At 43.2% G+C, this 25380-nt stretch overlaps 1 protein-coding gene across 3 annotated transcripts in view; it reads right to left on the bottom strand.

Annotated features, from left to right (window-relative positions):
- Window positions 1-1236: 1236 nt before the first annotated feature.
- The window catches only part of myofl (myoferlin like), a 32385-nt gene continuing 8241 nt past the window's right edge, over window positions 1237-25380 (bottom strand). The window contains exons 4-55 of one of the 3 annotated variants that reach the window (XM_018761155.2): window positions 24704-24812; window positions 22993-23083; window positions 20403-20557; window positions 20132-20260; window positions 19874-19936; window positions 19551-19601; window positions 19324-19354; window positions 19118-19233; window positions 18885-19011; window positions 18599-18702; window positions 18426-18494; window positions 18243-18286; window positions 17158-17240; window positions 16799-16837; window positions 15623-15747; window positions 15210-15323; window positions 14862-15039; window positions 14527-14651; window positions 14294-14403; window positions 14024-14216; window positions 13773-13928; window positions 13541-13672; window positions 13233-13396; window positions 12727-12841; window positions 12414-12516; window positions 12179-12318; window positions 11889-12059; window positions 10824-10911; window positions 10512-10589; window positions 10121-10302; window positions 9689-9847; window positions 9452-9553; window positions 9141-9302; window positions 8585-8750; window positions 8370-8443; window positions 7961-7990; window positions 6697-6708; window positions 6506-6604; window positions 6037-6165; window positions 4821-4976; window positions 4642-4733; window positions 4394-4564; window positions 4117-4265; window positions 3886-4025; window positions 3483-3571; window positions 3291-3386; window positions 3003-3144; window positions 2768-2867; window positions 2438-2631; window positions 2097-2206; window positions 1854-2001; window positions 1237-1641 (exon numbers count right to left, since the gene is read on the bottom strand). In XM_018761155.2, coding sequence (XP_018616671.1) covers window positions 1609-1641; window positions 1854-2001; window positions 2097-2206; window positions 2438-2631; window positions 2768-2867; window positions 3003-3144; window positions 3291-3386; window positions 3483-3571; window positions 3886-4025; window positions 4117-4265; window positions 4394-4564; window positions 4642-4733; window positions 4821-4976; window positions 6037-6165; window positions 6506-6604; window positions 6697-6708; window positions 7961-7990; window positions 8370-8443; window positions 8585-8750; window positions 9141-9302; window positions 9452-9553; window positions 9689-9847; window positions 10121-10302; window positions 10512-10589; window positions 10824-10911; window positions 11889-12059; window positions 12179-12318; window positions 12414-12516; window positions 12727-12841; window positions 13233-13396; window positions 13541-13672; window positions 13773-13928; window positions 14024-14216; window positions 14294-14403; window positions 14527-14651; window positions 14862-15039; window positions 15210-15323; window positions 15623-15747; window positions 16799-16837; window positions 17158-17240; window positions 18243-18286; window positions 18426-18494; window positions 18599-18702; window positions 18885-19011; window positions 19118-19233; window positions 19324-19354; window positions 19551-19601; window positions 19874-19936; window positions 20132-20260; window positions 20403-20557; window positions 22993-23083; window positions 24704-24812 — 5938 coding nt within the window. In that variant the 3' untranslated portion in view covers window positions 1237-1608. The remainder of the gene's footprint in view (window positions 1642-1853; window positions 2002-2096; window positions 2207-2437; window positions 2632-2767; window positions 2868-3002; window positions 3145-3290; window positions 3387-3482; window positions 3572-3885; window positions 4026-4116; window positions 4266-4393; window positions 4565-4641; window positions 4734-4820; window positions 4977-6036; window positions 6166-6505; window positions 6605-6696; window positions 6709-7960; window positions 7991-8369; window positions 8444-8584; window positions 8751-9140; window positions 9303-9451; window positions 9554-9688; window positions 9848-10120; window positions 10303-10511; window positions 10590-10823; window positions 10912-11888; window positions 12060-12178; window positions 12319-12413; window positions 12517-12726; window positions 12842-13232; window positions 13397-13540; window positions 13673-13772; window positions 13929-14023; window positions 14217-14293; window positions 14404-14526; window positions 14652-14861; window positions 15040-15209; window positions 15324-15622; window positions 15748-16798; window positions 16838-17157; window positions 17241-18242; window positions 18287-18425; window positions 18495-18598; window positions 18703-18884; window positions 19012-19117; window positions 19234-19323; window positions 19355-19550; window positions 19602-19873; window positions 19937-20131; window positions 20261-20402; window positions 20558-22992; window positions 23084-24703; window positions 24813-25380) is intronic. The other 2 variants (XM_018761156.2, XM_018761158.2) reach the window with 2 other exon arrangements.

The following is a 25380-nucleotide window of genomic DNA, read 5'->3' as shown; positions in this document are numbered from 1 at the left end:
CGCCGCTCTGTCACAGTGCCTGGGTGGTGCGAGAAGATGTGGGTTCAATCCCTGCTTAGCTTGTGTGGAGTTTCAGTTTGTGTGTTCTTGGGTGCTCTGGTTTCCTCCCACACTCCAAAGACATGCTGTTCAGGTTCACCCATAGTGTGTGAGTGACACAGCAAGTGTGTTCCACTGATGTATGGATGAGTGACCCAGTGTAAGTAGTGTATCTAGCAGTGTAAGTCACCATGGTGAATAAGTAGTGTGGGCTGGTAATGCTGCATAGAGTTCACTGGAAGTTGTTTTGGAGAAAAGTGTCCGCCAAGAATGTAAATGTAAAATGAGAATCTTATTTAATAAAAACTTTTATTTACAGACTTCAACTAATTTACACAGGTTAGCAATGAAGTGCTATTTATTAAATAAAAAAAATGTTAAAGATGTAATTACTAAAGTGTTGTACATTGACTTTGAGCTGCTTACCACAGACACAGAAATGTTGGAATTTTACCGTTTTTCTCCAAAACAAGGTATCTTTCAAGTCTTGGTTTTTTAGCAGAAAAGCGTTATAAATTTGATCCTCATTTTATTATTTAAGTAAATAATATATGGCCAGATTATTCTGGAACCCTGCAAGTGCAAAATAGTAAAAAGACTGATATGATTTACTCATACTTAAGAGGTATAAATGTGGCTCATCAGCATACTGGTTACACTGAAATATTGTACAGTGTAATAAAGGTAAATTGACTGAGATGTGAAGCATTAATATTAGACATTTTGGGTGACAGGCCTCATGCAATTTTATAACAGCCAGCACGACACTGGAAGAGGGCCAGCCGGGCTTTGGTGCACTAGTATTGGAAATAAAATTCACTGAAAATGAATTTGTCTTGTAAAGCATTTGAACAAACAATTGCAGGGCTTGTTTATGCTGCAGATTGCCCATCCGTATAGTGCTGCATGTCAGCTCCAAGACAGCTGGTGAAAAGCAGTCTTTTTATGGTCGAGTGTGCATTTTTCAACTGAGAAGTTCAAATGTGACAGCATCATAGTTCAGGTCTTCCCGTGTTTGGCAGGACAAGCCAATGTAAAGCACAGGTATGGCATTTTCTCATGCATTAAATAAAGATTAATGTTGAAACAGTAGCTTCGGTGGTGCTCACTACATAAATCTTTTCAATGAAGTCAGAAACCACTCAGTCTTTCTTTAAAGTAGTATTTTATTTAACCTTTGGTAAATACATAAACATTTTAAGACATGTCATCCCTTTCTTCCCCATTTAAACCATGGAATGTAGATAACATTGTTTAAAACACCATAGACACAAAAATACATTTGAATGATAGATGCAAAATAGTTAATCTACTGTACTGTGCAAACAGTTTGATATTACAGTGTGCTGCAGTTTTTCCGTCATTAAATCTTTAATGGCTAACCTTCTGTGCATATTTTTTTTTTTAAAAAATCCATTGTTATAACCTAATACGGCCAAAAGATTCTGAATACAGATGTGTATAAGTTTTGTCTACACTGAGAAAATGCTTTTTTAAAAAAGTATAAAATGTGTGTTCCAGTCTCCACTGTAGAATCCAGAGTCTGTGTCACTCCTCTGTCAGCGTAATTCACGGTTTCACAATTTTCATTGAAATATAGTTCTGGGGTGGAAGAGAGAAAATAAAAATCATCCAGTTAGTACCCGGAGTATTATACCTGAGATTTCCTGATATTTTGAGCTTATCACAAAAAAACTCATCAATTCAGTCAGCGGCATCATTTGATTCAGTAAATTTTATAAATTGCACTCCATAGATTGCCAAAAAGTGAAGATTTCAGACCAGTTTATGTTACTGCAAGAAGAGCCTCTTACCGGTATCGAGTACAGGAGGATGCCAAAAAAGAGCAGCACGAGTATGAGAATGATGAGGCCAATGAAGATCCACTTGAATCTGCGCCACACAATGAATTTCATGGTCTTGCATGGATTTGTGAACCAGAAGAAAGATGTTTCTGGGCGCCTGTTGCAGCATTGAGAGAAAGGAAATTAAGATGATTTAGCATGACATTCTGCCGGCTAAAAAACACAACTATTGGTAGTATCATTGACATGTACTTTGGAGGGTCCAGCTTTGGGTTCATGTTGGGTTCATCCCTGCCTTTCCCAGCAGGTTTCTCGTCACACTCAGTCTCATTCACTACTTCCAGGGTCATTTCTACCTTCCCCTGTGAATGGCACAAAGAGAGACAATTTAGATGTCACATAAGGGATTTATACACTTTAAATTGCGCTAGCATTTTTGTGGATGGGAGGAATAACTTTTGTGACCAAAAGAATTCGGACGCATATCATTCATACCATGATGTACTATGCAATTAAATAACGTACATCTGAAACAGAGCTCATTGATCAGGCAGAGTAAGAGTGAGTCAGTATGAAACTGAAAAGTCACTCACAGCAAGCACTTTTTTCCCATCCTGCTCAATGACGCACGGCCACCAGCCCTTGACGGACTTCTGGGAGAACAGAGAGGTGGCTTCCTTGTTTTTGTGAGGAAAGCCACCCCTCTTGTTCTCCAGCATCTCTAAGCGGCACTTCTCCGACGTTTTGGCTGGTGGGATCAGGTCCAACAGGTCCAGTTCTACATTGCCTATTTTAGAGAAAACAGTCCATGAACCACATTCTTAGTATAGACATTCTGCAACTTGGGAAATTTCCTAACATAATGGAAATTTCATCATAAACAAAAGATCAAAACCCTAAGAAATACAAAACTCGTGTCTTACCCAAATAGTCATCCAACGAGAATTTGTCATTGTCCCATATTTGGATGATCAACTTGGGCGGGATCCTGAACTCTGTTTTGTCAAGACTCCAAAAGTGCTCCTGAATGGGGAAAAATGTACATGAAAAAACACATACGTGTGTTTTATGCTTTTATTACAGATACAGTGTTTTAGTATCAAATTAAACTGACAAAAATGGAAGCTAGTGCTTCACAACGTTCGGTCCCCAACCTACTTTTTTGGAAACAAGGCACAGTTGCTCAGCAGGCAGGTAGTCAAACCCAAAGACAAATCTCCAATTGAAATTGCCATCTCCATCCAGGGACCTGTAATGGACATCAGTCTTCTGCTTGTCCTCCTCCATGCCTGTCATCCAGCTGTTAATTGAGAGACTGACCGTGTGAGTATCAGTATTGATGTCAACATGAAAATGAAGTACCAGAAAAGTGGAAATGTTTGATCAAGTTAACGTCCCCAGTAAAATCCCAGTTAACGCCCCTGGTAAAATCACTAAACGTGTTACCCTTTGACGTAGATATCACTCATGCGCTCCCCTGTGACGCTGGTTTCATCCAATGTGACATCTGTAGTGTTCCAAATAACAACACGCAAGTAGTGCCTGTTTTTGGGAATAGGGAAATGCATTTCAGAAAAACAAACCATCTTTCATCACGTGGAAGATTTCAAAGCCAAGACAGCTCAAATAGCTTCTCACTTCTTTGCTTTGCGTGGCGAGATATCAAATGGAGGTCCAGGAAGGCCGAGACTCTTGGGGAATACGTCAACCCACATTTGTACCTTCCCCTACGCAAAGAAAAAAGAAATAAATGGTACTCAGAAACAGGAGGGCGCGGTGGTGCAGTGGGTTGGACCGGATCCTGCGCTCCGGTGGGTCTGGGGTTCAAGTCCCATTGGGAGTGCCTTGTGACGGACTGGCGTCCCATCCTGGGTGTGTCCCCGCCCCCTCCAGCCCTTCACCCTTAGTTGCCAGGTTAGGCTCTGGTGCCCCGCGACCCCGTATGGGACAAGCAGTTTCAGATGATGTGTGTGTATACTCAGAAACAGCAGAACAATACCCGTATGAGTGTGTGGTTGAGAACGGAGATACAAGTCCAAACCTGAGAGAGCGTGGGTTGGAAGGTGCTGTACAGAGTCCTGGTCTCAACATGCTCTGGCACCATGCCCTGCGTTCTGAGAACATGCAGTGCGATCCTCTCGTTGGGCGGGCCCATGTGCTCATGGATCTCCTGGTTAGCCTCTGTACCAGCAAACATGATTTCAATCATGTGTGAGACCTGAAACCCTGGCCTGCAGTGTGCAGCATTCAGCAACACTTGAGTTGAACTTACCAAATTCAGAAAGGCTGTACTCCCGTCCACTGAACGACAGAGTGGTTCCATTGTCTGCGATGACTGGCGGAGAAAGGCCTTTCAGACGGGCTACGCTGTGCAGGATCTGGGATGGTTTGTGCTGGTCTCGCCACTGATTTACCCCAGAACTATTTGAGGGCAAAGTGGGTGTCACAAATTGCCAAGATTTCTTAAAACAAAGCTGATGCAAACGTTGAGACTTTGTACCTTGGTACTCAAGAGGCTGTGAATGTGAAACAACAGAAGTAATACGTACACACAGTACGTCTGCGGTACTCCACAGTAGGAACCAAAGCGGGATAGAAATCTGTTTTCCAGGTCAATCATCGTCTCCCCGACCTTTTCGTCACGACTCAGCAAATCATAATCGTAGATGGAAATTTTGAGATCTTTGTCTTGGGGCAGGAAGCAGGAGAGCTCAAACATTCTAAAGACAACAAAAGGAGAGTTAAAAGAGATTTCTTGCTTTCATAGAATTTCAGCCGGCGCAACCAGTCTCATCACCTTCCAAACACTGGGTTCAGGGTATTGGGACAGTAGTGATCGCGGTCTTCGATGGTCTTCTTTCCCAGGGAGATTTTAATGTAAGGGTCACACTGTTAAAGGAGAAAAGCTTTAATACCTGAACACATGATTGCACTTAGGGCTGAGCTTTACCAAAGTTCCTCACCGAACCCACTCACCAGGCCATTGTTGTCCTTGGGCTGCAGGTCCAGTCCTCGGATGATGTAGATCCTCACTACGCACTCCTGCGGCCCACTGTCAGGAAGTTCTCGGAACTGCCTTGGAGGTGCAGGAACGTTGGGGTCGTCCGACAGGGGGTAGACTCTGAATGAGCCCTGCGAACATCACAGGGGAATATATGTATATTTACATACATCTCCATAGCTCAGTTAATTAGTCAAAGGCCTGATATTTGTCTTGCTTATACAACACAGTTTCACCGAAATTTGTTTTGCATCATAGCAGCTCTACCCTTCAAGGAAAACGACATATTACATTTATTTATTTAGCAGACGATTTTCTCCAAAGCAACTTCCAATGAACTCTATGTAGTGTTATCAGCCCACACACCTTATTCACTGCTAGATACGCTACTTACAATGGGTCACTCATCCATACATCAGTGGAACACACACACTATGGGGAACCTGAACAGCATTACTTTGGAGTGTGGGAGGAAACCAGAGCACCCCAAGAACATGCAAACTACACACAGACTGAGTGGGGATCGAACCCATGTCCTCTCTCACCACCCAGGCACTGTGAGACAGCAGCGCTACTCGCTGTGCCACCGTGCCGCCCCACAAACGGCAAATACACAAAGATGTATGAAAGAGGGGGGGAAGAAGGTATACGTAGATGAACAAATAGATGAATGAAACGCAGTGTTTTCCAAATGAACAAAGACAGAAACAGAAGTCATCACACAACGCACTGGCCGGAATAATACTGCACAACTGTTACACTTCTTGTCCTGTCCTGCACAATTGTTATTGTGTTGTTTGGGATTACAACTTTTTTCATACAATAAATAAATAAATAAACACACACACACACACACACACACACACACACACACACACACCATCTGAAGCTGCTTGTCCCAGACAGGGTTGCGATGAACCGGAGCCTAACCCAGCAATACAGGGTGCAAGGCTGAAGGGGGAGGGGACACACCCAGGACAGGATGCCAGTCTGCCACAAGACACCGCAAGCAGGACTCGAACCCCAGACCCACCGGAGAGCAGGACCCGGTCAAGCCCGCTGCGCCACCGAACCCCACATAAACAAACAAACAAAGAAACAAACAAATAAATAAACAAAACGCATACACTGGGATTCGCCAACCTATGGCACTACTGGATGTGTTGCCTCAGTTAAAAATGAGTGTCACACCTTGAACTCCCCAACTACTGCTGGATCGTCATCATCATCTTCATTCTTGCCTCTTTGCAGTTTGAATGTGTTACAGAAGTCAGTGAGTCCCTGGAACTCGGGCATATTCTCAAGTTCACACTCGTAGATCTGAAAAGATAGTAAGCCTTGCAGTAAACCTTGCAGTTACCACCTGTCAATGTAATTGACCTGTGCCATAGTCAGAACATGTGATTTTTGCACAAAGAGAGCTCTAGATTTTTTATTTGTGGAACTATTTAAATATGTATCTTAACTGTAGTTTAAAACAGTTAGTGATGGTTTGTGAACAACCTGTAATTTATAAGAAATTCTTGTGTAATTTTACTGGAGCCGTGCATTTGCATCTTCTGCCAAGCTCAGATTTTTTTTTATTTCACACATACCCCTGACAAGTATCTCAGCAGTTTAAACATCAACATGTGCATCATACCATGTTATGAAAACTCACCTTGAGGGTATCATAACCCTTCTTCAGATATGGGCCACACTTCTCATGTTCCCCAAGGGAAGCGTGGAATTTACTCCACCAGTCAATAGTATCTTTCTCCTACAATTGAAGGGGAAATTTATCTCCACAGTCTCAGGCCAATGTCATCATTAAACAATAAATACAAGATATGCTGTCAAGATGATTCTCACCTTTTCAGCTGTCTGTTAATGGAAATCCAAATATTGGGTGGATGAAAATAGAAAACGAAACTTAATTAGCGACCAAAGCAAAATTACAACTCAAGGAAACCGATATGGAAAGAGCACCATCAATTGTGGGAAAATATTTACTAAGGGAGCATTAATTACAAATATGGCCAGTGATTTACCCCATTGAAGCTGCAGATTCAAAAATCAGGCAGTCACAAAAAAAAAGCAATTATTGCATACTGTGCCTCCTATTGGTACAGTGTGTGTGATCGTGAACCATTTCTATTCCAGATCATATTTATCATCGCTTCTTTATTTTTTTATTATATTTATTCATCATTTCTTTACACTCCGCTACATCCAAGTGAGATTCTGTTGCAGCCATGGGAGAAAAATAAAAAGAATGATTCCAGGATGCTAAGAAGTAGTAAAGTACAGCATAGGTTTCCCCGGTATCATTTGTTTGTGTCAAATTTGGTAGACTTCATTGTACAGAGATATAGGAGGTAAAGTCACTGAAAGCTCCACCTATTGCAGCGGCCAAACGCGTGCTCAGTAATACAGGATGTCTCACAGATTTTGCATTTTATTCAAGTATTTTCAGCTCCATTATAACAGTGTGGAGCATAGCAAGAAAAGTGTTTAACTAAACTAGAAAAGCGGTTTGCTGACTTTCTGTATTACAGGTAAACGTGTTTACTTTTTGACTTGTGCACATAATTTCAGTAATACAACAAAAGCACGGCAGCTGACAGGTTTTGTATGAAGTCCAAGTCATTATTTAGTCATTTTCTGTCAACATGAGAGTTTATTAAGGGCTTCAAATGGACTATGGATTTTTAATTCAAACCCAGCATATCCCAGTGCCCACACCAGTCTACACCACTTCATGAGTGTGTGTTCTTCAACTCCAGCAGACACACATTCTTTAAGCTTTTGTCACAAATAACTTTACGGCCCAGAAATACAAGTTAACTTATGATCATAATCCTACTACAAAATATACCACACTACGATCGTTTTGGACATGCACCAGAGTTGAAGGGATGAGTGTGGATTACAGTGATGACAACTGAAAAGAAACAACACCTTAACATGAATAGATTCCAATCAAGTCCTGCCCAACACCAGATCTAACAGGAAGTCCGTTTGAAACCCTCATGTTCTCTTTGGTCAAATCAGGGTTAGCAAAATATAAGGATTAAATGTATTAAGGTTTTTTTTTTTCTTTTAAATTGGATTTGACTTTGAACAGCATACTTACTCCTGTAGCACGTTTAAGCCCATGATCCGTCTTAAGAAGAGAAAAAAGGGAGAAACAAAAGCCTGATCAACAGAGAGACCTGGAGCACACTTCTGACTCTCGACAATACATACAAGTTGGGCAGCTGGGGAGACCATTTTGCCGATAGCCGCAGACATACTGTATGCAAACTGCAAGTCAAAATGTTCACTGTGAAAAGGGCTACCTTCACCAGGATGGGAAAGAGCTCTCCCCAGGGGCTCCAGCGCTTTACGCAACACATTTCCTTCACGTTAACAAAAGCAGGCCAGTGCCACATTCATCATTGACAGCACTACAATTAAACACTTTTTCAAAACTTAAACACAAATCTGACATGCAGCATTAGAGCATAATGACTTTGTCAAGGTCTTAGAAATTAGTCGAGTACCTGGGCTTCAAGCAGCGACCTCCTGTCTTCCATATCGATGATGGTGTGCGGAGGAGCAGCAGCCATCAAAGCCACTTTAAATAAATAAAAATAACTTTACCTCTATTTCAATTTAAAATAAGGCATTGGTCCTGAAATAAATATTTATGCATATCAGCTGCAGTTTAGGATCCGAATGGACTGTTCAGTTTCACCACGAGGTTGCAGTCCAGTACCTTTTGAGGTCATGGCCACATCAGCCTGGGTCATATAGGGATCACAGCGGTACTCTTCCAAAGAGTCAATGGTGCACTGTCCCACGACTGGCTTCCTCCCGAAGGGCCTGTGGTCGATCACTTTGAGCACGATGGGAGGCGTGTACATCTCCTCCTTGGGAAGTAGCTGAGGAACATTGTACACAACGTGCTTTTAAAACCAGGTGACACTCCTCCCAAACCACTACATTTAGCAGAAGAGAAAACTCTTCTAAAGCTTCTTACTTTATCTTCGTATACAACATGTAATTATTCATACAGCAACGTTCCAGACAGCTGGAAATATACCAGAAATGGATTTCTTCAGGAGTATTACAATAACTTGGGAATCACACTGAACTGCAAACAGCTTGCAAGCTAATGTTAGCATCCAGGATTAAGGAACCTAGAATGGCAAAAATTTCCTTAGATCTTCAGTAAAACCGCAAGACATTTAAATCTACACAGTTTTTAGGTGAACAACGTAATGTTTGCAAAAAAGTGATTTTTGTACTTTTTGTGCTGACAGGTTCCCTACCACTTTTAGAAAGAGGACAGATCCCGGGAAATTGGGGTTCTTCTTTATGTTCCTGATGACGGCCGACTGGACGATCTCCCCTCCACACTCCACCACCAGGCTGGGCGAATTGACCGGCGTCAGCTGGTAGGTCTTCATGTTGCGTAAACCCCAGGCCAGTATCTGGGCCACAAAAAGAACGGGGGGGGGGGGCAATTTTGCATCGGCCACATCATCTTGTTTACCTACTGATGTGGAACACATGATGTGAATTCTTCAGGTGCAATCTGCTCTACATACTCCCTGACAGCAGCAAGGAATACATGCTTTACCTCAATGGCTGTGAGCTGCACCACAGGCCGGATCCCCTGTGGAACCATATAAAGGTTCTCACCCCTTTTGGGAGGGATAATGGGAAGCTCCGTCTCACTTCCCTACAGTTTAGAAAAAAATGGAAAACGCAGGCAGTTGTTAGCTTACCTTCAAGTGCCTCCCCCACCCCACATTTTACCTGATGAAAAACAACCTGATGTCCGAGCCCATGACGGACACTGGGGACCATGACTTGCCTTGTCCTTCAGAATGATCTCTGCAGCCAGGAGCACCTCCCCTGCATCCTTGCCCTTCTTGGTGATGGGATACCAGAGCAGTTTGGGGGAAACCGCGGTACTGGGGTTCAGCTTCACCATGGGAAGGAACATGCTGCGACCCAACGACTCATCTTTACCCTAGAGCACAGGCATGGAAAGGTCCCTCACTTATGCTACACATCCAGAAACTACAGCACAGGAGTCAAATCATCATCATCATCATCATCCTAGAAGCACTTCCTAGTGTAGATCAGTTGTTTCTATTTATGGCCAAGCAATTGTTTCCAGCCTGAATTCAAATTACTTCCGAGCCCTAGAGTGCAGCTCTGCTCTCTTTCTGGAGATCGTTGTGAGTCTCATGCAGACCCCTGTCACTCTGACTGATCTCATGCTGAACTTAGAAGGACCTACCACTTGGTCACTGTCAAAGAACTCCAGGATGATGCTGGGCGGGTTATGAGCAAGAGCCTGTGGTTCCCCATAGATCTCTAAGTTTTGGAAGATGAGGGTCTGATCCCACGTTGGGTTCAAAGTGGATTTGATGATCTCTGTAGTTTTGCTCATGTGCAAGAAGGACACATGGGCATATGGATCTGTCAGGAGTGATGGAAACAGTTATTTCCAGCAGTAAATGGACTATAGACAGGATTCAGATCAATCTAAATAACCATTATATTTTCTTATACGTTCCATACTTATCGTTACACCCACCAGAAAAACTATAAACATTTTACTAAAACAAAATGCAATTCACCACATTACAGACAGGTAAATAAACATTTTTAAATGCAAATGGTTTTACCTGAAAAACTGTCTTTGTCCATAGCAAGAAGGCTTCTGGCCTGGTAAATGTAAACCCTAAGATGGTACATGTAGGATCCTGGAAAGACAACATCTCGTCATTCCGAAAGCCCATTCCGAAAGCCAGACGTGACATATTTGTACAAAAATCTTAACGGCACAATCTGCCCTGCCTTTTGTGTGTACAGCGCTACAGAAATGGCTGGAAGTGTCTGGAATACAGAGAAGCCCCTGCAGGCCAGTGCCGGTGAGCGGCATGACCTCTTTATTACGGAAACACTAGAACTACAATCAGCAGAGAGCAGAAACTCACTGTCGAAGGAGCAAGAAACAGTGGGAGTGTTCGCCCCAAACATCTTCGAAGCATCTGTTTTGGAGTCTTTGGCGTCTTCATCGATTCCCTGAAAAGCAGAAATATATACTGTTGTCAGCTTGTGGTTCTGTGCAGGACCTCAGAGCTCAGATGGGCCAGTTCACATTGTGAAGCCCATTCATTGTTCAGGAAGAGGAGTAAATACATGAATGTTAAGAACGTCATGTCATTCGTGTAGAATGCATGACGGTATAAATTTATTTAACTTTTGCTACTTTGGCTTGACTAGTTTATACATTATTCAGTAATGGACCCTTGGCTGAGGTGAGACCCCTTGGTGAGGTGAGGCCCAGGACAAATGGGTCTGCTGTCACCCCATCTCGGAGAACCTGCTTCTCTGACTAAGTCCCAAGTGAATAAGTTTCATACATTTACAGAGCTAGATTTTTTTTTTTTTTTTTTTTTTTTTTTTACTGGTGAGATTCAGACCGAACGCTTCACTCTTCCCTGTAACTAACTGCCCACTTTTGGAATCCATGTCAATGTCCTTAACTGCAATGTATTACACGCCCTTTGTGTTACAGTGCTGCTTGAAAGTTTGTGAATCCTACAGGGATGGTCATTATTCTTGTATAAAATATTAAATGTATAAAATGAATAAATGACTTTGATTTCCACCCCTGACTCTACCTACTCGGTGTAACCAGTTCAACTTGGGCTTCACTTATTTTCACAGCTGCACTACTTGTGTGTTTCTACTACACACACGATTTCCTCTAAAGCAACATATGGAATTGGTCATTACACACCTATTACGTCACATGAGAAACACCGAATCTCATTAAAGAACCGTTTCGTGGTAAAACTAAAGCGCATAAGGGCTTCACATACTTTCAAGCAGCATGGTATATGTTACCTGTTGAGACCTTTATGCTCAAACACCGCCAAAAGTCAAATTAAAGTCAGCAACAAAATCCATTAAAATATTATTGCTTGTACATGGACATGACTGCATTTCCTCAAAAGACAAATATTTAAGGGACTGAGCTGCCGTGAATTGCTCACCACTGCCCCTTCCAGTTTAAAGATGGCAGATGCTCCAAGGCGGTCTGCAGGGGCCATCCTCCTCCTCCAGCGTCTGCGGCGGAACGTGTCGGAGGAGCGCTCCTTTCGGTGAAACTTCCACCCTATCAGAGAAGAGTACTCCCAGCCCTCCGGGTCACCTTGGTCTCTCTTCTGTAAAGAAATGGACAAGTGGGCAAACAAGAAAAGACACCAGCTGCGTACTTCATCGGAGCACCTTTTACACAAAAATCTAGCTTTAAAATCACATCAAAGTAGGAACTTCTCCCCACCTCTGCTGCTGCTCCAGCATCTGCAACCTTCTTACGCGGCCGGATCATTCTCTTCCGGCGGTGAACGTGGTACATCTTCTCTGCCGATACCCAGGAACAGGGCTTGTCGTTTGGTGGAATGGTGACCCCGTACTCCCAGCCTACAGAGCATTAATAAAATCTTCAAGAATGATTCAGAGAGAAAAAAAAAAACTACATTTTGAATCATGATGTGAACGTATAAATAACTGAGCACCTTTCTCATCCACAGCCCTATTTATGTCGACAGTCCAATCATCCTGCCATTTCCAGCCACGGGGGCACTCAATCTCAGCAAGACTTGGGGCTTTCTCTCCATTCTGTAAAACATGACCCAGAACGTTGCCATTCAGCTTTCGGCACTTCCTCATCCGCGATCAAAGCGGCCAAGACTTTCCTGAATTCTGAAAACACACTCACTTTTTAATACTTCACTTTTTCAGATATCACTGAGTTTATTAGCAGTCTGATACACTAAGATAATTGGCCCATCTTGCATGGATTATGGTCACCAGGTACGCTCCGCTCACCACGTCCGTGTACGGCTCTGCAGCAGGCTTCCATTCCCCTCCAGGGAAGCGGGTCTCGTTCTGGTAGACCTCGTCTGTGAACTCGAAATGCCCCGCATCAGCCTCAGTCAGCAGTCTGGCTCGGGCAGAGACATGGCAGCATGTGACCCAACGACCCCCCCTTCCACTTCCAGACGGCAGGGCGGGAAACACACCACCACTCCTGCCAGACTGAGGCCAAACACATTGTAGTGTTTGGAGCGCATTGCGGACGGTGGACTAATTAAACGGCAACGAACGTAAACAAGCACACCAGCAGCTGGCGCTATCAGGCAGAATGCCAAATGTGCTCCACTTCCTCCTATTGTGCCTAGGGAGTGGACTGCTAGGTGGCACATACTAAGCAAGCAATGGCAAGGAAAACTTCAGAATTTCTGAACTTTCTCACTGGGTGCCCCAAAACATTAAAAGTTGTGCTTCAAAAACAAGTGTCGTTACTGGATTAAACCTTGAAATAAAATGCTCACCCCTTCTCTGGATCCACAAACCACTCTTTGTCCCACTCCCATCCACTAGGGGGAAGGAAGTATTCCTGTTTCAGCTTCAGCTTCCCAGTCACATCGGAGAACTTATGCCGCCCTACCAGTCCAGTGGTGCCCCACTTCCCAAACACTTGTGCTTGGTTTTCATACTGTTCAAGGAACGGGGGGGGAGGGGGTTATCCCTTTATACCGTACTGTCAGTTCCTCTAATACAGGAATAAATAACATTCCAAATCATTTGTGCATCAGATATTTTCTGACTCATACGCTGTATATTGTGCTGTTACAATTACCATTTCCGCGAAAACACTGAACGTCCCCTCTGCAAAGCTGTTGAACTTCTTTTCATGTGCAGAAAGACCCAACCACATATTGACTCGGATTTGAACTGGAACTTTCAGCCCTTGATTCTTGTCCATTGGGTACTGCAGAAAGACATCACTGCAAGTTATTTCCACTGAGCTCCTGCAGATGTTTCCAGCAGAAGAAAAGCCAGTGCGTCTCAAGACCTGAACTGCACAATACCTGCATCAAGATGGTCTGGGTCTTGCCGCAGAACTGCCCACAGGCTTGTTCGGAGTACGTGGAGTACAGCACCTTGTTGGCTGGGATTCTTGCATAAGCCACCCTCTTCTCTCCTCTGAGCATCCAGACGATCACATCTGGCATGCTGTTCTGGGGCTGCCGGCACAGATGAAAAGGTCAGTTATCTTCTAGTCCGTTTCTGTTTCTAGACTTGCACACATGTTAATTTCAGTTAAAAGTCTGCCTCGGACCTCCTCAGCCAGCTGATTTAGCCTTTCCAGCCAGTCCTCAATGTCCGACAGAGTGGTCTTGACATCGGTTGCGTTCTCCAACATGTACCTAGCCGCCTCCCGAATGGCCACGATCGTGCTATCGCGCAGTTTCTTGATCTGAATATCTAGCAGTGTCAGGTTCTGCATCCCTTCCAGGTCCGGCATCTTCAAGCTGGCGCGAGCAGAAAAGGACTGAGCTTTTCACCATAACTTTGTTGTACCTCAGTGAATATTACAACTTTATCGTACCTGCTGAGGTCTTCAATGATTTGGTTGATCAATTTGAGCCAAATCTCGGCCAGGCGAGTTTCTGGGACCTTCGCCAGCATGGCGGTCTTCAAGGAAGTGATGTTAGATTGCTGAAGGCACAAAGCAAAACATGCTGTAAAAGAACTACTTGAAGTTGAATAACTATTTTCAACCTTAAACAAGTTCAAAGCTCCTTTCAATACAGAACAGTTCTCACCAACATGTTCTCTTACCAGTCGCTCGACAATATATAGAAGGATGTTCACGGCACCTAAACGATGACTTATGTCCTCCCAAAAAGATGTCAGAACGACAACTGGCTTTGTGTTGGCCCAGGGAAGGTAGTAGTATTGATTACCTATAAAACAAGGAGAAAAAAAAAAGTTATATATAAGCTGAACAGAATGTACAATAAATAAGCAACTGTATTCCCTGGAGTTGTATTCTACTTCTTACTTCATCAAAGTCTTACTTTATATCTGTAAAAGGACCTTAAAATGAGAATAGCCTGGAATGTGGCTCAGATGAGTGGAGGATTCTATCATGCTGAAACAGTACCAGCTCTCACCGTCAAACACAGCACAACTGTACTGGGTGGTGGATGCCAGCGGTTTGCAGGTCGTGTCCAACTTGTTGCCATAGTTGCCAATGCTGACCTCAAACTGCATGGGCTCTCCAGTCTCCTGCAGCATGGTGGCGCTGTGGAACACTGCACACAAGCAGTACTTCCTCCGCCGCTGGTACTTCTGTGTACCGTAAAGAAGCCCAGCAGAAGAACAGTCACATACTGATGAGAGATACATTCCATTGGAAATAGAGAGAAAATACATATTTAGCTTCACGGAGGCATTTGAGCAAAGCACAAAGAATGGCTGTGAAGTGCATTCACAGGTGAGCAAGCATCTCCTTAATGTACCTGAGCCACCAAAATGTCATCATTTGGAATATTGTCCACATTCTTGTCCACCTTCTCATCAAGTTTAGTTGACAGTTCAACCAGAACTCTTCCTCTGTAGGCAACACCTTCTCCCTACAAAAATGTCAGACTTAAGCATTTTAATCAAATTCCTCTCTAGGTCATATACAAAAGATCAGGAGTAAGTCGATTCCATTTCACAGCTGAGATATTATATCTTACCAAAATTATGCGCAACTGTGCAATGCTAGTTAAGCTGTATTTACCACTGTTTTTCAACACACAAGATTTATTTTTAATGAGGGTGCATTAAAGATAATGCAGGGTACACATTGCAATCAGTACAGAAAACTAAAGTATTTACGATGCTGCACTTAGGATCACAAAAAATGTACAGATTTACATACACATACCTTTCCATAATTGAGATCATCGTATGGGTCTGGAAGACCTGTGAATTCTCTGGGGCTCCCATACAAGTTAATGTAGCAAGGACCAAAGGCAGGTAGAAATCCCACCTCTGACTCCCCAGTTTTACCTAAAAAACCCATAACAAATGTTGTACTTGTGTGACAGCAAGAGTAATCAATAAGTAATGAACACAGCAATACCATTTTGATCTTTGGAGTCCATGAGAGAGATCACTTCTTGACAGGTCTACGCTTTAAAGTTAGTTTAATCTAAGGGCATCTAGACGAGGTTAGTTACAAGCACATGAGTACAGATTCTACGTTATAGCAGGTTATCAAATCTAATTATGTCCACTAACCTACTGTACAGAGGGGAAAAAAAGTTCATTTTTTCTCCTCCTTACAAGGGAATCTCAGTTTGCTTGAGCACATCAATGCCAGCAGTCTCTCTCTCTCTCTCTCTCGCGCACACACACACACAAAAAAAAGTTTTGAACAATGGGTCACTAAACTACAGACTACAGAGCTGGGTTGACACAACAAACAAGACACAAAAGCAGTCTTCTGTTAAGGAAATGTGTATCGGTTGCACGTGCATTCCTTCATTTTTAGAGAGTTATTCACATGCCTAAAATATGTCGGCGAGCAAAGGGAAAAGGTTAAGGGTTAGAAAAGGTTATTTTCAGGAGACATGCAGATGTGTTTGCTTTAACCATTTGAATGTCAAGGCACTGAGTCCTTATATAGAGTTTATTTGCCTCCTTTGCATTTCTTAAAAATAATTCCAATTTCAAATCTGGTAATTTATTCTTTTTTTTTATATGAAAGACTTACATGTACCTGTAGGCATTTCGTTTAAAGGAACTACAATGCTACTGGACCCAAATGGCTATGCAAATGAGTGAACAGGGCTGCGAGCTCCTGCAAACCCTGCATATTTATCCAGTGCTGAAATCACTCCAAGGTTTAATTAAAGCCTGCTAATGAGGACTGAAGGCCCAAAGCATGTCTTCCACTGGGACTTTTGGTACTTTCATTAACTTTATTTGGATCAGGAACAGGAACTGAGTAGTGGAACCCAAGATGATGTGGTCACAACAGGTTGAGTTTGTAGTTTAACTGTGTGTGGATATCAACACTGGATAATGTTCACAGTAAGATAATCAACCACTTAAGAACCTTCAAGTGCTGGAGAAGCCCCATGAGCTGACTGAAAGTCTATTCAAAAGAAAGAGACAACATAAATACGTAAGGCAGTGAGAACCCTGATTCGTATGCAATATGTAAATTTAGTGATGTATACACTGTGCTATAGAAACTGGCTTGCATTTTAATTTTGCCTTTTGGGCATAACTGATATGAGATTATACAAGAGCAAAAAAGACAGCAGCAAAAAAAAATTTTTAAAAAGCCACAATTACACAGAATTTCTGCACTGTTTTTTAAGAATTACTGGCCATTTAAGACACTTTGTAAGCATAATAGTTTTTTCAGATGCCATTTAAGAACTTGGGGCGGGGGTTGGGGGAGGCACTCACCTTCAACCTCACCACCAGAGGACGCTATTTTAGTTAGGTCTAAATAAGTTGTTCCAACCACGTCGTTCCTTGTCAGCCGATCCCTTCACAAAGAACACGACACAGTCAGACACGTGAGACTTGAGACGCAGGAGAACTCGAGGTAGATTTATCAACAGTGAACATAACCTTTCCCCTCGGCGTGCTCCGCGGCAGTCCCTTAAAGTGGGAGGTTGGCTGAGGCCCTGTCTGCAGGGTCCTCCTGGTGAGCACAGGGTCAGCTCTGGCTGACTCGCGTGCTCAGGAATGTCCCAGCCTGGGGCCAGACCCTGACCGCAGCCTGCACCAGATCCCTTGCACAAATCACAGAGCGTCACTTGGCCAAGACGCCACGGAAGCACCAGCCAAACAGCTGCACCGGTGCAGGGATGAGCAACAGTTTAACATCCAGCTTGAAAGGATGAACGATGAACTGCGTTAATTAGTCCTGAAGACACATTTACATTTATACAATGTCAGTCTACTTACAATTATTTACCCATTTTTACAGCAGGGTAACTTTACAGGAGCAATTTAGGGTAAATACCATGCTCAAGGGTACTACAGCTGGAGGTGGGGATCAAACCTGCAGCCTTTGGGTCCAAAGGCAGAAGCTCTAACCATTATGCTTCCAGCTGTTACAGATAAGTGACCCCCTTAAAAACTGCAGCGTACCACGACACAGGGCCGGACACGTGCAGAGCACAACACACTGCATTGCTCTACGTAGCTCTCCCTCCTTTCTTCACAAGAACGAATCAGTGCTGTTGACTTGAAGGGCACAATAACACAATCACTTTACGACATGCCATTCTGCAACTGCTCTTGCTTCCTTTCAGAAGTGCAAAAAAAAGTTCATTTTTTCCTAATTTACACAGAAATATGCCAACCCGTTCTTGCTCGTCAGCTTTTTTCATTTATCATAACATTTGCTATGACAGCTTATAAGTACACTTAGTTTTCCTCACTGAGGACACTGTAAGAAAACAGGCCTTTGAAATCAACGAATTATGCAGGAAGTCTCTTTAAATAAATAAATAAAATAAAAACGAGTCTCAAAAACTTACCAATCGAACACTATGAGTTTGAGCCGCTCGCACACAGATGGGAACTGCAGAATGGACGAAAAACTATTAAGCTGTCCACGTCAGGACTGTGTTCTTCATCACCAGCCATAAAATTCCTAGTCAGTCAATTAATACAGTGGAATAAACAGACAATATCTGGTACCACATTCCCTCCCCCTTTACCTTGACTTGAAGGTTGAGCAGCTGGTTCCATTCCGGGTTTGCATTTTTCTCAATTATTTTGGTACGCAGCTAAAAAACAGAGCATTTCAACACTCGGACATAACGAAGTTAACAAGGCGCTAGTACACTGCTAAGAGATGCACATGAAAGACAAATCTCAGGAAACCGGATACCTTTTTGCCTGCAAACTGGACTTCCATAAATGGATCTACGAGATTTTTCCTGTCACCTTCCCCACCAAAAACTTCCTTGACAGTCTGGGAAAAGGCGTCGTCCACTGAGAATAAACAAACATGCAGGTTACACCAGCGGCAGCAAGATAAAAATGCTAATCATTTCCACAACATCCCAGAACCGATTCATGCGAGTCCATACTGCCGGTGAATACAGAGGCTCTTTGTGACGAAGCCTGCATGGTTATCGACAGCAATGCTGAGGGTAAGAACGAAAGCAGCGTACTCTGTGGAATGTCCTCGGCCCGGAACACTTTCAAGGTCAAAGTGACCCATCGCAATGTCACTCCAGCCGGCAAAAGCAAATTGCTTTCGATATCATCCTGGTCTTCCCTGCGCTCCCTGTTCTCCACCTACCAAGAAAGACAGCCAATAAATGATTGATTAATGAGTTGAAACTCTTCCGAGTTTTTGGACGCAAGACATATCAGACGTAGCGGCCCACTACGGAGACATTACCGGAGGTTCGTCTCCTGTTCCCACAATAAACAGGCTGACTTTGAGGTATCCTTTCGCACCCATGCTGGCGTCATCGGGGTCATTCAGGAGCAGCCATTTCCGCATGATGGCATGAGCTTGCAGGGTACACACGTGGAATAGACTAGTCAGGTGAAGTCGGGGCACAACAGTACATCACGAAAGTGTGGTACTGTGAGCTGACTCACCTGGTTCATCGTAGATGTAGCCGACATCCAGCTACAAGGAGCAAGGCAAAAGCAAAGGGGAGAGAGAAAAAAAACCATTGGAATGTACAAAATATTTGGCTAAAAACCTGGGAAATCCAGCCTGGTTAGACTTTTGTAGTATAGGGTTGTGTGTCTATTATGAGCTACCACTTCAGCTGTACCAAGTTGCGAATGACGGGGAGTTGAATTAGAAAAGGATGAACTACCTTGAACTCCCCCATGAGGCTGTCGGCTCGCAGCGAGAAGGAGTCATACACCTGTACAGTGGGAGAATTGAGTGGTGATGTAAGCGCTAAAGTAGGCGATGGCACACATCGACGGGCAGCGTCTTTGTCCCAACATGCACCAAAACGAACCCAGGATTCAGCGCCCAGGTTACAAGAAATGAGTTCGGAACCCAGGCAAAATACATTTGTGGCGAACGATTTCAGACACGTTTTGCGTTACGATTTGCTGCGTTTCACATTATGCTTTTTTTGCACGTTAATCCGTCACAGCGTGTGCAGCACACGGAAACACATCCGCTTACCCGAATGCTGATGTGTTCATCAAAGAGCTCTGATGGCAGCATGTGGACGTTGTAAAAGAAAATCTGTTTTAAAGAAAGGTCAGCAGAACTTCAATGAGCTGTGGAATAATGAAGAGGGAACACTGGAGCAAAGGAACTGCACTCGTCACACCATAATGGAAATGACTGCAAAGCTTTTATAGTTAAAAACAAAAGTTAGATGAGTTTTAATAAAAGAAGAAGAAGAATTTAGTCAAACTGTGTAAATATTCGCTTTACCTCATCATAGAAAGGATTATTTCCTCTCTTGATCCTCGTCCTGTGTGTCTGTCCACAGACGTTCACCTTCACAACCGGCTTGATGTTGTTCCCCGGCAGCTGACGGGCCTCGATAATTCGGACACGGATCTAGACGATTGCAAAGAGGTACGGAGGTGTTCGGGAGTCAGCGTGCGCTAACCGACTTCCAGCTGCAGTACGGCCGCTCGTTTCACAGTCCAGACCACAGGTGAGTTCAGCAATCAGCGCCAAGTCCAGAATTAGAAGTCACCTGAAAATCCTGAGGTTTGTTCGCTAAAGGCCGTTGCCTTTTTCTGTTCTTGCGCATCATCCTCTGGTTCGAGGCCCCAGCTTCACCTGCCCCAGGGGACCCCCCATGGCCTCCATCAGGCATGGTTTCATCCCCCTCATCACCTCCATCCCCTCCTGGAACAACAGGTCCCGCCCACAAAGTTCATTCGCCTTTACTAACAGCTGAGTTGCACTCACCGGCATTGTAAGACAGAAAAGGTCTCCATAAATTAAAAAAAAATATTATATATATATGCGTGTAATCTTTAAATTATACGTATATATACACATATAATTTGAGCCAAACAACATTTTTGTCGATACCGCACTATGATACGATTATCAGAGGTGCTATCTGAGTACAAAAATCATATCTCAAATGACATCGTACTGTTTTTTCTCCTATTCATAAAACTCTACTGCAATTACTGAAGAATTTATTTTACCCAAATAAAATCCTTCGTCTTACCATGTTGTAGATTCAAATGAAAATACATCCTTGCAAAAACTGTTTCCTTTCGAAAGGTTAGAAGTATTTACATATCCATAATCATTTACCATATATCCACATTCCCAGGCCAACAGCACTGCTGGAAAAACACAGTCGTGTTCCCTAGAATCCAGTCACAAGAGGCTTCCGGAAGGTCCCTAGATCTTTAGTCGAAAACCATCAGTATTTCCACCCCTCTGTCGCGCACAACTGCATTTTTGTGCCCTGTGCTCATCAAGAGGACAGGAGGACACAAGTGCGATGGTGTCAGTGGAAGTAAACATGGATAAAGTCACCTCCCTGGTCTTTATTTCAATGAGCTCTTTTGGAAGCCCCAGCTTCTTTTTCCTTACTGCTCCCAAAACTGAGAGCTAAAGTGCAAGATGCAGCTCCCGTTATGACCACAGTCACATCAAAGACTACCTTCATACCCTGGTTCTTTACAGGAACGCTGCTTCCAGGTTTCCTGTGTACATTCACATCACAGGCTGCCCATACCCCTCATACCGCGGTAGTTTGATAGCTATGAAGTGTTAAGGGAGCAGCATGCGGATATCATTATTCTAACTGCATACCCACAAAGGAAAGCAATATTAACGATGACAGTGTTATCAGGGATGGGAATTATGCCCACTCTGCTGAAACACCAACATTTTCCATATTAGTGCTGCTTTTTATACATCTCAGTTTTCAAACACTGACATTTGATGATAAACTTCAACTTATTTGTGAAACGTGAAAAAAAATATAACAGATATAACATTATAGGGCAGCACGGTGGTACAGTGAGTAGCGCTGCTGTCTCACAGCACCTGGGTGGTGCAAGAGGATATGGATTCAATCCCCGCTCAGTCTGTGTGCAGTTTGCATGTTCTCCCTGTGTCTGTGAGGGTTTCCTCCCACAGTCCAAAGACATGCTGTTTAGGTTCCATCATAGTGTGTGAGTGACAGAGAGAGTGTGTGTGTTCCACTGATGTATGGATGAGTGACCCAGTGTAAGTAGCGTATCTAGTGGTGCTTGTCATCACGGTGAATACGGTGCGTGGGCTGATAACACTACATAGAGTTCATTGGAAGTCGCTTTGGAGAAAAGTGTCTGATAAATAAATACATGTAAATGTATTAACATTATTACTAAAACACCAGCTCTAATGTTACTAGCATTGTACTATTAGTATTGCAGCCACTGCAGTAGAAATAGTAACTGTACATATAGTATTAATACAGTGTAGTGGTATTACTAGCACTGTCACAGTAGTAGTATATATTGTCCTCTGTGTTCATACCGGGGTTCAGGAGAAACACGTGTGGAATGAAATTTTGTTTACTTATTCTATTCTGTAATACATGAAGTTGTTGTGCAGTAATCATGTGAACTTTGTACACGGTTTGAACCGTTGTGTGTATGAAGTCTGTTCCTATAAGAGAAGGAAGCATGTGCTTGTACGAGAACGCCCTAAGGGTGAGATCGCAACGGTTTTCGGTTAAGGGCACGTGTGCTTAAAATAGGGTTAGAGTGTCTGAAATGAGGACCGACGTACGTGACTGAACGTAACTGGTATGTTGTGATGAAGAATGTTTTTTGTGTCTACGCCTATAAGACAAGCTTGGGGTGAACGTAACAGCAGCACCCCTGTGTGCATAAACATCTGCCTGCTTCCCTGCCTTGGTGTGAACTTCCCCAGAAGGCTCACCCGTGCGAGCATGAATAAATGAAGTCTTCTGCAACTCGAGTGATTGACTGAGTTATCTGTTTGTGTGACAATATTCCTTTTTCCTACCACACACTATTTCACTCCTATGTATGTCCTGAACATATTGTGGGAATGACAATAAAAGTCGACTTTGATAAATTCATATTAATCATCACATGGCTCATGAGCACCATCAGTCATGTGTAGCTTTACTTGTGCATCAAGCCACGGTAGAGTGTATACCCTTCCATTGTATTTCTACCTCCTTATCCACCGTACTTCTGGTTTTTTTATAAAGCAATTTGTTGCGACATCTCTCTTTCTAGAAACGGTTTCACGTGAAATGACAGACTGAAAACCCCAACCAAATGAGGAGCATCCCCTACCAGTGGCTGCAGTGTCACCGTCTTGTTGATCACTGTAGTTTGGTGAAGAGTTTGCTGGTGGTTCATAGTCAATGACCAGATTGATTGTGGCCTGGAGAGACACATATTCCCAATTATTCTCAATTAATCAATTAAGGCATTCAAGTCTTCTACACATCCTCTCCTCCTCCCACAGTCTACAAAAGCTGTAACTGTGGCAGTCAGACCTGCTATCACTGGCCCTCAAAGGTTATAGGTTCAACTCTCACCTCCAGCTGTAGTACCTGTGTGCAAGGTACTTACCCCCAATTGTACCAATAAAATTACCCTGCTATATAAATGGGTAAATAACTGTAAGTAGTTGAACAGTGTAATTTCCTTGGGAAAAACCAGTTAAATGAGTAAATGTAACAACCTTGTACTAAAGTACTATTTTTCTGTAGTGTTGCACATTGTTTATGCTGAGCCTGAAAATGTAACCCCCCCCCAATGAATAATGTAATAAAGTTAACACTAAACGGGGGTATGGTGGTGCAGCGGGTTTGGCCTGTGTCCACTGTCTGGTGGATCTGGGGTTCGGGTCCCATTTTGGGTGCCTTGCAATGGACTGGCATCCTGCCCTGGGTGTGTCCCCTCCCCCCTCCAGCCCTGTGTTGCCAGGTTGGGCTCTGGTTTGCTGGAACAAGTGGTTTCAGACAGGGTGTGTGTGTGAGAGTTAATGCTAAGGTGCGAAGACCATGGTATATGCTGGTGTTTGATTTACCTCGCCTCTTAATTGTCGTAGTCAATCAAACAGTAAGTTATGTGATGGATTCATCCCACTTATTGAGGTGTACTGTCTAAACCCCCCCGACTGCAAACTTCCTGAACCTAATGATTAGGGTATGTTTTATTACATACTTATAATATCCACAAAGTATTTATGTAGTATTTATTTTATGTATTTATACTTATGGTGTGTGTACTTTGCATCAGTTCTTTAGATACATGCTGGAAAAACATAAATATTTATTAGCTACAGCTTGTAGTGTAGTGTTACAGCTACTGCCTTTGGATCCAAAGGTTGCAGGTTTGACCCCCACCTCTGGCTGTAGTACCCTTGAGGAAAGTACTAACCCTAACAAAATTGCTTCACTAAAATTTACCCAGCTGTATAAAGGGGTGAAGAATTGGAACCTTAACGTTATAAGTTTCTTTGGAGAAAAGTGTCAGCTAAATGAATAAATGTACAAATATACTTTGAGTAAAGGATGTTTAAAAAATCTGTTCCCTGCTGTATTACCAACTAGATGTAGAAATATCAAAATATTATTTTGCTTTTGGTTCGAGTCCTGCTTGGGGTGCCTTGCAGCAGACTGGCGTCCCGTCCTGGATGAGTCCCCCCCCCCACTCCAGCCTTGCACCCTGTGCTGCCAGGTTAGGCTCCAGTTCGCTGAGACCCCGCTTGGGACAAGCGGCTTCAGCAAGCGTGTGTGTATATCGCTTTTTTTATTGGGGTTGTGTTGAACTAACCCAGGAATTGCACTTCTGCTCTTCTGGGATAAAAGACTGCAATGTAAAATTACTAACGTCCTGTATGGACAGTAATATTTCTGGCAATAAAGAGAAGGCTCAGCAGTGAAGGACCACATGTATGACAAGCAATTTGGAGAAGTTTAATTTCTGCTGTGGACGCAGCGAGGAGGTCTCCATACAAACGCATCACAGACCCCTGAAATGAGGCTGAACTTACTCCAATGTCCTGATTTTTTTCATTGAGGAGAGGTAAATTCCTTGAAGGGAAGGACTTGACTTGTCCACTTGCAAGATCTTTCAGCGAGACCTTTGCTGATCCAATAGGCCTACAAAACAAAGACGTAACCTTAGGTCTTGCATGGATGTCTTTCGGTCCTTTTCTTCCCCCCTCTTTTGAATTTCAAATACCTTTATCAGTTTACATAAATTTGACTCCGAAAGATTGCATACCGAGAAAACACAGTGTCAGTATAAGTATGAGCAACGACGTGTGGAAGTGCTCAAACGTGGACGTTCCACTTCCTGCCAGTACACCTTTAAAAGACCTGCACTTGTACCCCTGTGAGAAGTACTGAACCCTCATTGTTACAGTAAATTACCCAGCTGTAAATTTCTGAAAAGTGTTTATTAAAATGCATCGGTAGGCAAGTGATTGCGACACATTTATTGACTATAAAGATGACAAGTCAAACAGTTGAGTGCATATGCTTATGACGCAAGAGAAGATGCATCCATCAAAAGAAAAGAGGATATACCATGGAGAAACCTGTGGTTTTATTTCATGGAAAACTTGCCCTATTACCCAACTGCTAAGTCCAAGTGAGAATGTACAGTCTTGCTAAAGTGTTGTGCAACCAATGAACTACCATTAGAATGAGTAAGTACAATGTGGAA

The sequence above is a fragment of the Scleropages formosus genome, chromosome 24, assembly GCF_900964775.1.
Source record: "Scleropages formosus chromosome 24, fSclFor1.1, whole genome shotgun sequence".
NCBI classification, from domain to species: domain Eukaryota; kingdom Metazoa; phylum Chordata; class Actinopteri; order Osteoglossiformes; family Osteoglossidae; genus Scleropages; species Scleropages formosus.
The sequence above is the reverse complement of the archived record's forward strand: the minus strand, read 5'-3'. Positions and strand labels throughout refer to the sequence as shown.